Source organism: Rhynchophorus ferrugineus, unplaced genomic scaffold (assembly GCF_030347505.1).
Source record: "Rhynchophorus ferrugineus isolate W39M unplaced genomic scaffold, kcgeb_rfMv2 rfM4, whole genome shotgun sequence".
In the NCBI taxonomy this organism is placed as follows: domain Eukaryota; kingdom Metazoa; phylum Arthropoda; class Insecta; order Coleoptera; family Curculionidae; genus Rhynchophorus; species Rhynchophorus ferrugineus.
In genome coordinates, this window is record NW_027472583.1 from 41,525,615 (window position 1) to 41,538,547 (window position 12,933).

The 12,933-nt window shown below is 36.1% G+C and overlaps 2 protein-coding genes across 3 annotated transcripts; one reads left to right on the forward strand and one right to left on the reverse strand.

Annotated features, from left to right (window-relative positions):
• The first annotated feature begins 20 nt into the window (after positions 1-20).
• Vis (vismay) lies at positions 21-3,123 on the forward strand. Of its 2 annotated transcripts, none has more exons than XM_076403252.1 (5): positions 21-473; positions 926-1,217; positions 1,276-1,479; positions 1,543-1,746; positions 1,804-3,123. In XM_076403252.1, exons 1-5 carry the CDS (start codon positions 464-466, stop codon positions 2,039-2,041), a joined length of 948 nt encoding a protein of 315 aa, XP_076259367.1. In that variant the 5' UTR covers positions 21-463; the 3' UTR covers positions 2,042-3,123. The 2 variants fall into 2 exon arrangements, with proteins under 2 accessions (XP_076259367.1, XP_076259368.1); XM_076403253.1 differs by having other exon boundaries at positions 1,807-3,123.
• A 5,614-nt stretch (positions 3,124-8,737) lies between these two features.
• On the reverse strand, positions 8,738-11,879 carry LOC143196352 (uncharacterized). Its single transcript, XM_076404017.1, has 5 exons — positions 11,725-11,879; positions 9,811-9,854; positions 9,416-9,763; positions 9,019-9,347; positions 8,738-8,863 (listed from the first exon to the last, which is right to left on the reverse strand). The coding sequence occupies exons 1-5, from the start codon at positions 11,877-11,879 to the stop codon at positions 8,738-8,740; spliced, it is 1,002 nt and encodes a 333-aa protein (XP_076260132.1).
• Between the last annotated feature and the right edge of the window lie 1,054 nt (positions 11,880-12,933).

Below are 12,933 nucleotides of genomic sequence, written 5' to 3' on the forward strand. Positions count from 1 at the left end.
GATGTTCGTCGAAGAATCCTATTGCCGGAAGTTAAGCTGCTTTTGACGTTTGTGTATTTGACCGCCATAAACAGATCTGTCAGAAAGCACGCGTGATATATACGTTTGCCGAACGCCGAACTAGTTTTTTCTGTTTATATTCTTTAATTTACTGAGAATTTGTAATAATAAGTGTCCAAAAACTATCTTGTGCAGGTGGCGGTAAAGGTTTTGCATTGATTCAGTGTTTTCTCTTTGCAAGGGCAAAAATTCACGGCGTCATGCCGATTTCCGAATGACATTGGCAAAGTTTGCAAAGTTCGTTGAGGAATCTAATTTAGTGATTTAATTGAGTTAGGAATATCAGCGTTTTTGTTGAACGCCTGTTGGTTTATTTAAATTCGCGAAGTGGTTTGAACGTTTTAAAAAGTTTGTCGTTACGTAAAAATATCTAAAGTTTTGACGTTTTAGTGCAGACCTAAATATGAAAGCTCGTAAGTATTAAGGGATTTATTTGGTGGTAGCTGTCTTATTATTGTATATAAATTAGTTTTTGATCGTAATATTTTATGGTAATGTTTTGCGCGGCATTTTTAGATTCTATGTATTTGAAAATTACTTTAAGCGGGCTGTCAACTTACCACGAGGTCCGCCATACCCGCTAATGTCATCTAAACGTCATGGTTCCCAACGTGTTTCTCTGTTTTTGTTGTGACAGGAAATTTAAATTTCAAACCGTTTTAGGTCAAAAACTACTTGATAATAATAGATATTAAAAATGTAAATATTTACCAATTGCACAATTTTCTATGCAGTTATATGTTATAATTGGTGCAAAATCTTGACATCTTTAAGTAGTAATTTTGAAAGTTATTTACTATTTTAAAATATATACATATAATATGACAATTATCTTTATTTAAGCAATTTACTCATTCTATTTCAGGCCAAGAAAGATTTAAGTCGTCTTCTAGTACAGATGAAGTGGATTCATCTTCTGATCATGAAGATCTGCAGCAGATACAGATTGCCCGCCAAGTTGCTTTGCCGGCAAGCATAACCTCGCACGAATTAGATGAGATGGCTGATATTCATGAAGAAATTGGTCATGAATTAGAATCAATCGACGAGTTGGGGGAAATGCATCTGATGTCGGTAAGAACTCCAGTACGGAAACGGAGGGGCAACTTACCTAAACATTCTGTCAAAATATTGAAGAGGTGGTTGTATGAACACCGGTATGTCTAATCTTTAGGGTTTTAGTCGTTTTTAATAGAATTTTAACGTTTTTTCTAGTTATAATGCATATCCATCAGATGCTGAAAAGTTGACACTCTCCCAAGAAGCTAATTTAACTGTTTTACAAGTATGCAATTGGTTTATTAATGCTCGAAGAAGGATTTTACCTGAAATAATTCGTCGAGAAGGCCATGATCCTCTTCATTATACTATTTCAAGAAGGGGAAAGAAACTGACTGGTTTGGGAAATGAACCTTCAAGGTTTGTAAAATATTTGGCATAATTTAAAGCATTACTTGATATGCTACTCTGTTACTTTATTAGGGGTTGGCAAGATGATTATGTAAGTCTTGGGAGTAAAAGAGTAAGACTTGATCATGATTATGAGGACAGCATGACATTAATGTATAAGTCAGAAGAGGATAGTCCTACTGAGTATGAAAGCTCAAGTCCTAGTGAGGAAGAAAAATGGGAAAGTGTAATCAGATATGGAGTGGCCAATGAAGTGGTACATCCAGCTAGTAGAGAGTAAGTTCCTTTTGTACATTGTGCATAAATATTGATTTTTATGATTATCTGTTGTAGTAGTAACGAAAATGAAACAGTTTTGATTCAAACCAATGTAAGCAAGTGTCCACCAACAAAAGCTCAACTGAAACAATATACAGATGAAAAGGCTGATTCTATCCAGAAAACAGTTCAGGAACCCTTAACTTTGTCCAGAGATAAAGAAGACAAGTTTAAGTGCTTCTATTTATTGGTAGAAACGGCTGTGGCTGTACGACAGAAAGAGATAGAGAATAGGGTGGAAATCAGTACGTAGTTGTTATTAAGAAACCAGAGAAATGAAAGTGTGTGATGTTTTAAGTAGTCAGGAATTTGTGTGGAATCTTCTACATTTCTATATGTATAAATCGACAGTGCCTTTAGAGTTATAGTTTGTAAAAACTTATTAATATTTCTCTCTGGATATTTACCAAACTTCCAAGTTTATGTACCACATGTATAATTATTTAGTGATTAACAGTTCTTGAAAAGTTTAAAAAATCTCATAAGTTAGTGCTTCCAATTTTTGTTATCAAGTTATATAACTTTAGAATTTTTTTAGTTACAGACTATGGCAGAAATGTTTTTGTAGGGTATTATGTAGTAATTTATATTTGTTCAAGCTAACTGGGTTTTCTTTTGAAAAAATCAATATGATGTACAGTAAGTGATATCAGCCTCTCTTATTTGTTATTCCTCAGGAAAAACGTTCCATTTTTATTTGTTTTCTTTTCGTGATGATGTTTCAAAAGCATTTAGTTTGGGTGATGCAGTTCCAAATCGCTAGTCGCTAGAGTTTAAAAAGTTAACTATAAATACTATTGTCACCCGCGCCGATGCCTACCCGGTTAAACATGATGCGCCGCCCTTCTGTTTTTCCTAGCCTACTCGATTTAAAGGAAGAGGTTTTTTTTGTTTTTTTTCATGAGTGGTATTTACCAAAGCTGAGTGAGCGTCGTTGATATTCGTAGGTGCCAAATTAAGTTCGCAATCGAGTCTTCCCTTTTTCGTTTCGGATCCGTTTTTTGCAAAGTTTCGGAGCCTTTGTAATTTCTGGAGAGGCAAACTTGCTCAATACAAGTACAAAATCGATAGCTATTCTGTACTTAAACACAATACAACATTGTATTTTTTTACCGTTATTTTTCTTGATGTAGATATATTAACGATACATAGATTAAGAGTTTGTATAACTTTTTAGAGATTATAACAAATCGTAATCGTAAAAATAATACGTGTATTTTGTGACGAAACTTTGATTAGGTATATTTAAAGGGTAGACCTTAGTTTGTTCTGTATTTAGAGCATCTATAACATAGGTATATCTTAAGTCAATAAAGAGTTTTTGTTTTATTATAATTGCTATTTCATTTTTCCAGAATTAGTTTCATTCTGGTCAATTATTCCTTATTATGTTTCGATATGGCTAATATGCTGATTATATATATTTAATACTTTATGCCAGTGGCTTTTTCATTTAAGCAGCAAATATATGAATCATATTTTAGGTAGATCATATTAATGGTTTATTACGGAGATAAATTATTAAATTATAACATAAATTATTGAATTTTTTCCCAAAAATAATATTAATTTAAAAAGTTAAATATTAAATTACTATAAAATTTTGATTTTAGAGTTCTCTAACACCTCCCCCTACCTTTTCATTTTTTCCGAAGAACTGTTAAATTTATGCAGACGCCAATGAAGGTTAATCATCTGGATTGAGTACCCAAGCAAAAAATCGTTTGATCATATGTCCATTTACTGCGGTTTTTGTGTTAGCAAGTCATATTACATCAGAAGTAACATAAATGTGATTGAATTTATTAATTGATGCTCGGAAAGCGCAGCTTCTTGTTGGGAATTTTTATACAGATCTTATAGAAGGACCCAACTGTAGGGCCACCCATGCCCCTGTGAATCCGGATGTTACGAACGAGCCACGAAGCATAATTCGTTGCAGAATTTGCACTGCATTTGAGTATTGACCCGATTATCAGTTTATGCAGGAGGACATTTGTTGATATAGGCATTTTGCTATTTCCCTATATAAATGGGTATAACTATTTTTTTTATAGTATAGCCCCTATGGCTGTTTGAATTTTTACAGATCACTGAAATTTTCGGAAGAATTGCAGTTGAGAAGTATGTGACCTGTTGTCGTCAGGGTATTGGGATTTTTTCAGTTCTTAGTTATGAAACGTGGATTTCATGCAGGTAATTATGGCCTGGGATTTCACAGGATTGGTTTACAATTTCCATAACTTTAGTTATTCGACTATAGCGTTTAACTGTCTTTGAAGTCACGGTAAATGAAGTCTACGTTAAAAGAGCTCGAGTAGAAGGTCGTATCATCCGTATAAAGATTTGTATTGGGGATATTAGCCATAAAAGTATTTAATAAGGCTGACCGTGAAGGTCCGATGATTTTAGCTATTTTCCGACTGGAGGTGGTGCTGAGCCTGGCGCAAAACTTAATCGAAGGCTTTTGTATTGCAAAATTGCATCAATCTTTTCCCTTCCGTCCAAGGAGTGGTAGATTGTGGCGGGTAAACGAACAGTCTGATGAAAGGACGATTGCTCTCTCGGTAATCTTGGAGAACGAATTGAGCAAGCTGATGGGTCTGCAGAAGACAGCTCTTTTCTTTGGGATTACTGTGATGTGAGCATGTTTTAGTGAGCTTGACGATAGGTCGTTCGGTTAGTTCAGACATGTTTATTTCTGTCTGTTTGAAGCTCTGAACTTTTTTCATTCAGTTTTGTACTGAAATTTGATGAATAGAGTGTCGATCAGTTTGTATTACCTGAGAGTCAACAAGATCGGACGATCATTCGAATTGAACTCGTCGAGTACCTGCACATTCACTGGTCTTCTGAGGTTTTAATTTAAGAAAAAGTCGATTGTTGATGTGGCCTTACCGGGGCCAGCTATTTGTTATCGTGTTCTAGTTGGCGCTGCTGGCACGCCGCTAATGTTCAACATCTGGGATTATATTTATATTATATTATGTCGCTACACTCTATACTCTATAGTCAGGAATTGTGAAACGGATGCAGGGTTTAAGAAATTTTTCTTGGAATAATGCCATGTGGATGTTCCATTATACCACATTATTTTCAATACATCTATAAGTTTCTCCTTAATCTGTACTGTACTGTGATGGGGTATTCTAAGCCATAATGATTAATGCACGGGATTTATGATTTAAGACGAACAGAATAATTTAAGGGCCTGGAGATGTTGGCAGGATTTTATTTGCGTCATCCTTGGAATAGGAGAACTTCTAGAAGCTATCTTGATTGTTTATCTGGCAGGAGTGTTTATACATTGTTTTAGATATTGTTAGCATTGAATCATAATTCAGGAAGTTTCATTCAAGTAAATAATTAAGCTATTTATTTCCAATCTATCTAACATTTGTTTACGATTCCATTACTTGTCAATTTCTTCAATGTGTCTGATCGAGTTCATCCAAACCGAAGGTGTTATAAACCATTTCTGTTGTTAGCATGACGAAGAATACATCTGCAATGAATTATTAATAAATGTTATGACTAATAAAACCTAATAAATTGTTATTTCAACTTTTATCTTTTTTCCATCAATTCTTGATGTTTTAACACTATATTTATTATCATCTTGCTATGACCATTGAGTATAATGGTCCCAATCTGAGATATCCATGTCTCATCTAAATTCACAAATTGAAATAATAATCTTTCTTGATTTTATTATATGCTTTTAAAAATTAAATTATTTAAAAAATGTCTGGAAGTTCCATTAGACCTCTTCGTGGGTTATCTTTACGTCATTTAAATCCTGTATTACCCAATCAGTAGCATTAGTATATACGAGCACTAATATTCAGTGCTGCAACACGTTAAAAAATATTTTCAATAAAAACCGCAGCAACTTAATATTTATTATTTAATAGTAAAAATGCTTACCTCTATAACGAATTTTACTGGCAAGAGGAGGTCATCATCTTGTTCCTATTCGAAGTAACAAATTAGAGATACAATCTCTTCTGTCTGGCTTGGGCATTTCCAATCAAAGTAATAAGCAGCGTTTTGAAATTTTTAAAAACCAGGAAAACCTTAAAATGACGTTTGCCGGTTTATAATCTATAGTTATCATAATTAATATTTTAAAGAATTTTTTAAATGTTTGACTGGACGACTTTTGCAGGCTGGTTCGGTTACATGTTCGAATTTATCAGATAGCATTGTGTCTCTTTTTAACTAAAAAAAATGTGAAGGGAAATATTGTCTGATTCTAAAAGGAATTTATAAATTGCGACAAGAAATACATGAAATATCTTGATGACGTGAGTTCACTGTTATTTTGAATAGACTTGAATATGCATGTTATAGGATAGCTGTCTTGTCCTGACCATGGAATTAAGGCGCTTTCGATTTTAAAATACGAAATGCTCGATGTAAAACTCTTGAAGAAAAAAAGTAAGCGGTATCGTCCGCATAAAAAGCTGCCTCAACTTAATCTCGCCTAGGCATATCTGAAAGAGAAAGATTAAATAAAGCAAGTGCCAGGGAGGAACCTTATGGAACTCCTGCGTCTATGGGTTTTCGGCTGGAAATCTTCAGTAGAGCATCGGGTAGATCTAATCGAATGCATTTGGATACTAGCCCTTCATGCAAAACCTTGTCAAGTAAGTTGTAAGTCTTGGTTAACTCCAAAACGACCGCTCCAAGTCTTTCACGTTGGTTCAGATGATGGGTATGGTGAATGGCTGAAGTTTTGGAGTGGAACCCGAATTGCTCATCTGAATTTCTTGGAATCTGGAATGGAAAATTTCTCAGCTCGCCAGGCTTTTCTCAACAATATTTTAAAGTCTCCTTTTTACCAACGAGGGTTTGTTTTGGGCCTACATTTTCCACGGTTACCTATATAGACACTTACAATCACAAACATGAAGTACATGCATGCCCCAGCAGGATTCGAGCTCGCGACTGTCGCAAGAGTAGGAGGATCGTCCTGGCGGCTTAACCACTACGCCAATGACGCCAACTGTTGACGCTCGCCACTCTGTGGACCTCCCTTTTGTATGCCGAGTCGGAATGATGTTTGCCTTGATAAAGTCAATAAGCTCCGAAATGGGATTGATAGGTTTGTAGTCAGAAGGTGATGACTTGACTTGTTTTTGGAAATAATAGCGATAAATACATATTTCCAAGAAGAAGGAATCAATCATTTCATGCATGAATGATTTGGCAGTTATTAAGTGGCCAAGAAGGTAACATGAGAGTGAACGGAATTTAGCGACATTAACATTTAAAGCAGGGGGGGGGCGTTCTATCTGGGCCTCGTAGGTTTTAGCAAGGATCTCGACCTTTTCACGCTTCGTGTCTGCAAAAGTACCTGTATCCGATGACTTCGGAGGTATTCGCTGACGTTTTGCGCTCTCCCCATGAGACTTAAGGGAGTTGCCAGAAAGACTGAGGGCCATCCAGTCTTTGGTCCACTAGAAATTAATTCCATTTCTCAGCTCGCCAGGCTTTTTTTAACAATATTTTAAAATCTCCTTTTTACCAATGAGGGTTTGTTTGGACCTACAGTTTAACGTGGCTTCCGAACCACGGTCCCCGGCATTAAGCCTACCAATTGGCCAGTGATCAACTTAGGGACCATTCCAGAAGACATCCGGTCTTACCCAGCCTGCATAACTGAGATGGTTATTCCTTGTCGGATTTTCCACTGTTACCTATAAAGACATTTACAATTACAATCATAAACATAAAGTACATGCATGCCTCAGCAGGATTCGAACCCGGGACTGTCGCAACAATAGGGGGACCGTCCTGTCGGATTAACCACTACGCTAATGAGACCTCCCTTTTGTATGCCGAGTCGGAGTGATGTTGTTTGCCTTGATAAAGTCATTAAGAGCGTAAATTATTGCTCTTTCAGTAAGCTTCGAAATGGGATTGATAGGTTTGTAATCAGAAGGTGATGACTTGACTTGTTTTTGGAAATAATAGCGATAAACACATATTTCCAAGAAGAAGGAAAGTGTTGAAGCCTCAAAATGGAATTGATAATGTTAGAAAGTTCAGCGAGCTACTTGTAAGGAAGCTTTTTGTTTGGATCATTTCATGCGTAAATTATTTGGCAATTATTAAGTGGCCAAGAAGATAACATGAGAGTGAACGGAATTTAGCGACATTAACATTTAAAGCAGGGGGGAGGGGCGTTCTATCTGGGCCTCGTAGAGACCGTATATATCCGAAGGACGATTGATGTTCTGGAGTATGAAAAAGTAGAGAATGCATGGCGTGCCCCATTGTTCGATAGCGGGGTGATGGGTAGGCTCATCCAGCAAGGCGAAACTGAGCCCTAAGTTGGCATTCAGAGCTGCGATATTGTTGCCTGTACGATTTGTACGCTCACAATTCCACATGGCATGGTGAGCGTTGAATTCTCCGCCTATAATATTTTACATTGGAGCATTAAAAGGAATCTGAATATAAAGGAGTCATGCGTCGAGTATTTCCTGTACAAAGAAGTGACTACGATGGAACAGTGTACTTTCTTGCCTCATACCCATTTATTTTGCGATTTCAGGCTGGCTCGTTTCCACGATCATACTCAACCACTAGCATTACCAGATAGCAAAAGAACCCTCAGACGGCGCAAAGCTGCGCCGCTCTACCGCCAACACAGCGCTCTTAGAACCACTAGCAGGACGGAGCGTGTTTGTGCACGTACGCGACCCCTTTTGCCCATCTGTCCCATTAATTCCCTTAATTAACATTCCACAAATCAAGATAGGCCCTCGTCCTGTTGATTGACTTTGTTCAGATTTTACGGTTGCAAAGTTGAAGCATATTTCAAAACATTCTTAGCATATGCCTCTTGATTAATTTTGATACTGCTATCTTCTTCCTTTTCGGTTTACAAGCCTAAGAAGTACGCTGCGGTCGCTGTTGTTATCTTAAACTTTAATTTCAGCTATTTGAGGAAGAACTCCAAATCCATGTGATTAGTAGCCGCTACTGATCCGTCGTTCACATATAGAACTATGAACAGTTCTCTACCGTGTTCACTTCTAACATACGAACACGGATCAGCTTCACTCTATACAAGAAGGCACTTGATACATCAAACTGTGTAATATGAATCTTTTTATTTGCTGTAACACTTCAAATTGATCGAATAGTTGTCATCTTAGCAACTGGACTGAATGTCTGATTATAATCGACCCGCTCAAGTTGATTAAAACTCTTAATAACGAGTCGAGCTTTATACTTCTCTATGCTGCCATCTGCGTTTGACTTCAGTTTAAAGACCCATTTACACGGTATTGCCTTGGCACCTTTTGGTAAGTCTTCAAGTTTCCAAGTTTTAGTCTCCTTCAATGAATCAATCTCTTCGTCCATTGCTCTCTTCCATTTAAAACAATCATGATGCTTGATTGCATCCTTATAAGTTTGAGGAACTTCGCTTGTTTTGACTACACTTTCTATAGTTAGAATGCAACGATTCAAAGACTGAGGCTTTTTTAAAGTTGACCGATCTCTTAGTCTGGCACCTAGTCCCTCTTCTTGAAGTTCTAAAATATCTAAATATCATCAAAGTCTTCCTCTTAACTGTCCCCAATGGTGCTCTCCTCGTCGCAGTCTGTCTCACAATATTGTGACTTATCATTATCAGTTTCCTCTTCTGGTTTCACTTTTTGAAATGGTAGCTTAATATGTTCATTATCATCCAGGTTTCTCTTCAAATTGACAAAATAACGCTTTGATCCTTTCCAATCTAAATATCTCTTTAACAGCTTTTCTTTCCATTTTTCTTCGCTTTTGACTAGGGATAAAGACATAACATGACCAATGACCCTTAGATGTTTGGTTCGCGGCTTCTTTACATTCCACAATTCGTAAGGACTAACACCATCTACTGATGATTTTCCCGTTCTGTTCAGAATATATACTGCGGTGTTAACTAACTCAGTCCATAATCCGGTTGGATAGGTCACTTCTGGATTTGGATATTTCAAACTGTTCTATTGTCTCCCTCACAAATACCATTCTGATCAGGAGTGTATGGTGCCGTCAACCTTTTCGTACAACTTCAGAGAATAAAATACAAGTATACATGATCTTTCCTTACCTTTATGTTATAAACATAAGTATCGAAAAATAAATTAAATAATGCATGTTTGTATAATAAAACAGAGAATATATGAATGAAACAATTTAGAAGTTGATATTTGACTTTAGCGGGTTTATTAAAACAAGAATACAATTAGGTAATTTATTTTTTACAATTTAGATATTTATATTAAAGGAATGTATATACAGCGATTAAATTAACTATTGATTTTCCAAAACGTAGGTCTATAAAGTATAAAATATCAAAGTTTCAAGAAAAAAATGTCACATATCTTATTGCATTAATCATTAAACGCCTTAATATTTATCATACCGTTAAAATGTTTAAAAATATGCTGTTAATAATTCCTAATTTCTTCTATTTCTCCTATGTGTTCCATCTATGCAAGTTTTGTAATTAGTTAGTTTTGTAATTTTAAATCGTAATATTTTATTTTATATTTTTATTATTTCATTTATATATTCATGTAGTCCTATGTATCTGTTATCGATGTTTGTCACCTAAAATATATATTACAAAAACAATAAATTCTCCAGGCTGATTAAAATAATAATTTCTTTGTCTAAATTTTTAAATAAAGTTTCAATGTTCTTTTATAATTTATTTCTCTCTTCGATTATCTATTGCTTTTTACTTTCTGTTATGTCCCACGTGGGAACCAACAACTCACCAATAAATGAGGAATTAGAATTCTATGAAACTATTTTATGGCTGTTAATATTCTATGCAATATTTATTTTAATTTTTGATGCACAAATTAACTTATTTATTACCCGTATTACCCGCAATATTCGATCAGTGCTTTGTTAAGAAATGCTTTTACTAATTAAACCTGAAATTAACTAGAAATTAATACCACTAAAATTTACAGAAAAATCTTAACAACCTTTAAAATTACCTTTAGTGCAATGATATACTAGGTCTACAAAAACCATATCAATTAATTACTGTCTTTAAGCAAGAACAACTATTCTTCTTTTCTTTTTCTTCACCAAACATTAAATTTGTTTTCTCATAACATAAAAAATGTACACTATAACTTTAATTTACCATACTATTCTTAATCGTTTTTTTATCCAAACTCTTTAAAAATTCCAACAATACAGGAATAGCCGAAAGAAACACAAAACACTGCCTAAAATTAAATAACTTCGTTTAATAATATTTTAATCACTCATTTTCCTTTTAATATAGTTTCCAGTTAAAAAAAAACAAACATTCACTTAATTTTAACGAACTAATCTTTATTTCATTTTATAAACTTTAAAAAAACTGCTTCCAAAACTGCTAAACACTCACCTAGCACGTCTATCAGTTTGGTTTGCTTTATTGGAATATATTTATTTATAGAGCATATATATTAGGCCTAAAATTCTTCCTCGATATAAGCTTTAACCGTGCCAAATTTCACTTCTCCAGGTGTCACCGTTTTCTTCAAAAAGAGGAAAATTTTTCGCTAATCCGATTAATATATAGATAGGTACCATGCCTAGTCGTCGTACGATATAATTCCACTGACGAAAAAAGAGGACAGCCCTAAGTATCCCGTCCTCCCTTTCTGTTTCTGTTGTGAAAAACCACTTTGCAACAATCCACTCAGGCACTAAATCCACTTCATCATGCTACATGCATCCGATAGCCACTCGGTTTATTTCCTCATGTTGACTGTCCTGATGTCGTTTCCCTCTTGCCTGTCCTGATCGGACATATACAGAATACTGGGTCCTTATGTTTGCTTCCTCGTGTGCGATCGCATACAGCTGATGTCCCTCAACACATCCGCCTCTTCTTTAGGCCATTATTTTCCATCGTATTATGTTCTCTACTAATTTATTTCCACTTGTTTTATGTCCACTTGGCGAAGGCTGTTGGCGTCCCAACATGATTGGACGAACATGTCGTTCAACATGAATATGACATGATTTTTAATACTTTGAAAGTAGCCGTTACAGTGAGTGAACGGTCGTCGAGGATTAATCATGGACGAGGTGCCGCTTAACCGGCTATCTTAGTAAAGAATTGTTGGTTGTAGAAAAACTGTAGGATGCTGATCATCTGCTACGGCGTGAAAGTTGCTAGAAGGCCCGCTGGCAGTGCAGGATATTGGACTGGGGCAAGGACTGGGATAGTGGTAGGAGCAGCTCGGTTGCCTTGCTCCTCACAGAAGTTGTATTGGCAGAAGCTTGTTTGACCTGGATTGGTCTGGATTTCTTACAGCTACAGTTACAGCCAGTATAATTGACAGTATGCGGATCTCCAAAATTGCTGGTGACCGGTTCACTTAACACATCGAGGAGGCGTTCTACACGGAGTGCTGAAGTGTTAAACAACTGGCAGTTGTAGTACTACATAGACTGGCCGTTGCCTCTCTGGATTTCGACTAAAACAACCTAATAATCTAATTTGGTGAGCTTGACAATATACTTTTCTTTGTTAGGAACAACGACCAGGATAATAGGAAGATCTTTGGCTCACTCCACGTTTTAATACATATGGGGTGAAATGTAAGGAGTTCTTTGATTTTATCAATGATGACGCTCGGAAGTTGGGCTGAGGAAATGGAAATAATATTTCCCTCTCCGAGGAGCCTAGTAAATTTAGGAAAGTCGTTGGAAATGGAACGATGAAATAAATGCCTTCTTTACGGTTAATGGTTTTGGTGATTTCAATTGAGTTGTCTTTGGAACTGTGCATTATTTCGGAATACCGCTTATTATAACGAAGAAGGATCAGCGGTATCCTTTCTCTGGGAGCTGGAGTCGGATTCGGGTTCGCCGAAGCCGGTTACTGAGCTGGAAAATAAGAAGTATTATGACGAAAATCAAATGTGTGCTTACTCGGTTCTGGTAACCTTGCAAAGGTGGGCTGTGATGGAGACGGTTGGGTGTTCTTCGAATGTTTCTTCACTGCTTTGTTCACAGGCTTCGATGGCTGAAGCGGAGAACTGACAGGGGCCTTCTTTTCGGAGATATTACTCTCCGCTTCCTCTTCTTAGCCAGAGTGAATCTGGTATCGGATTCTTCCCTCTTGTCTTT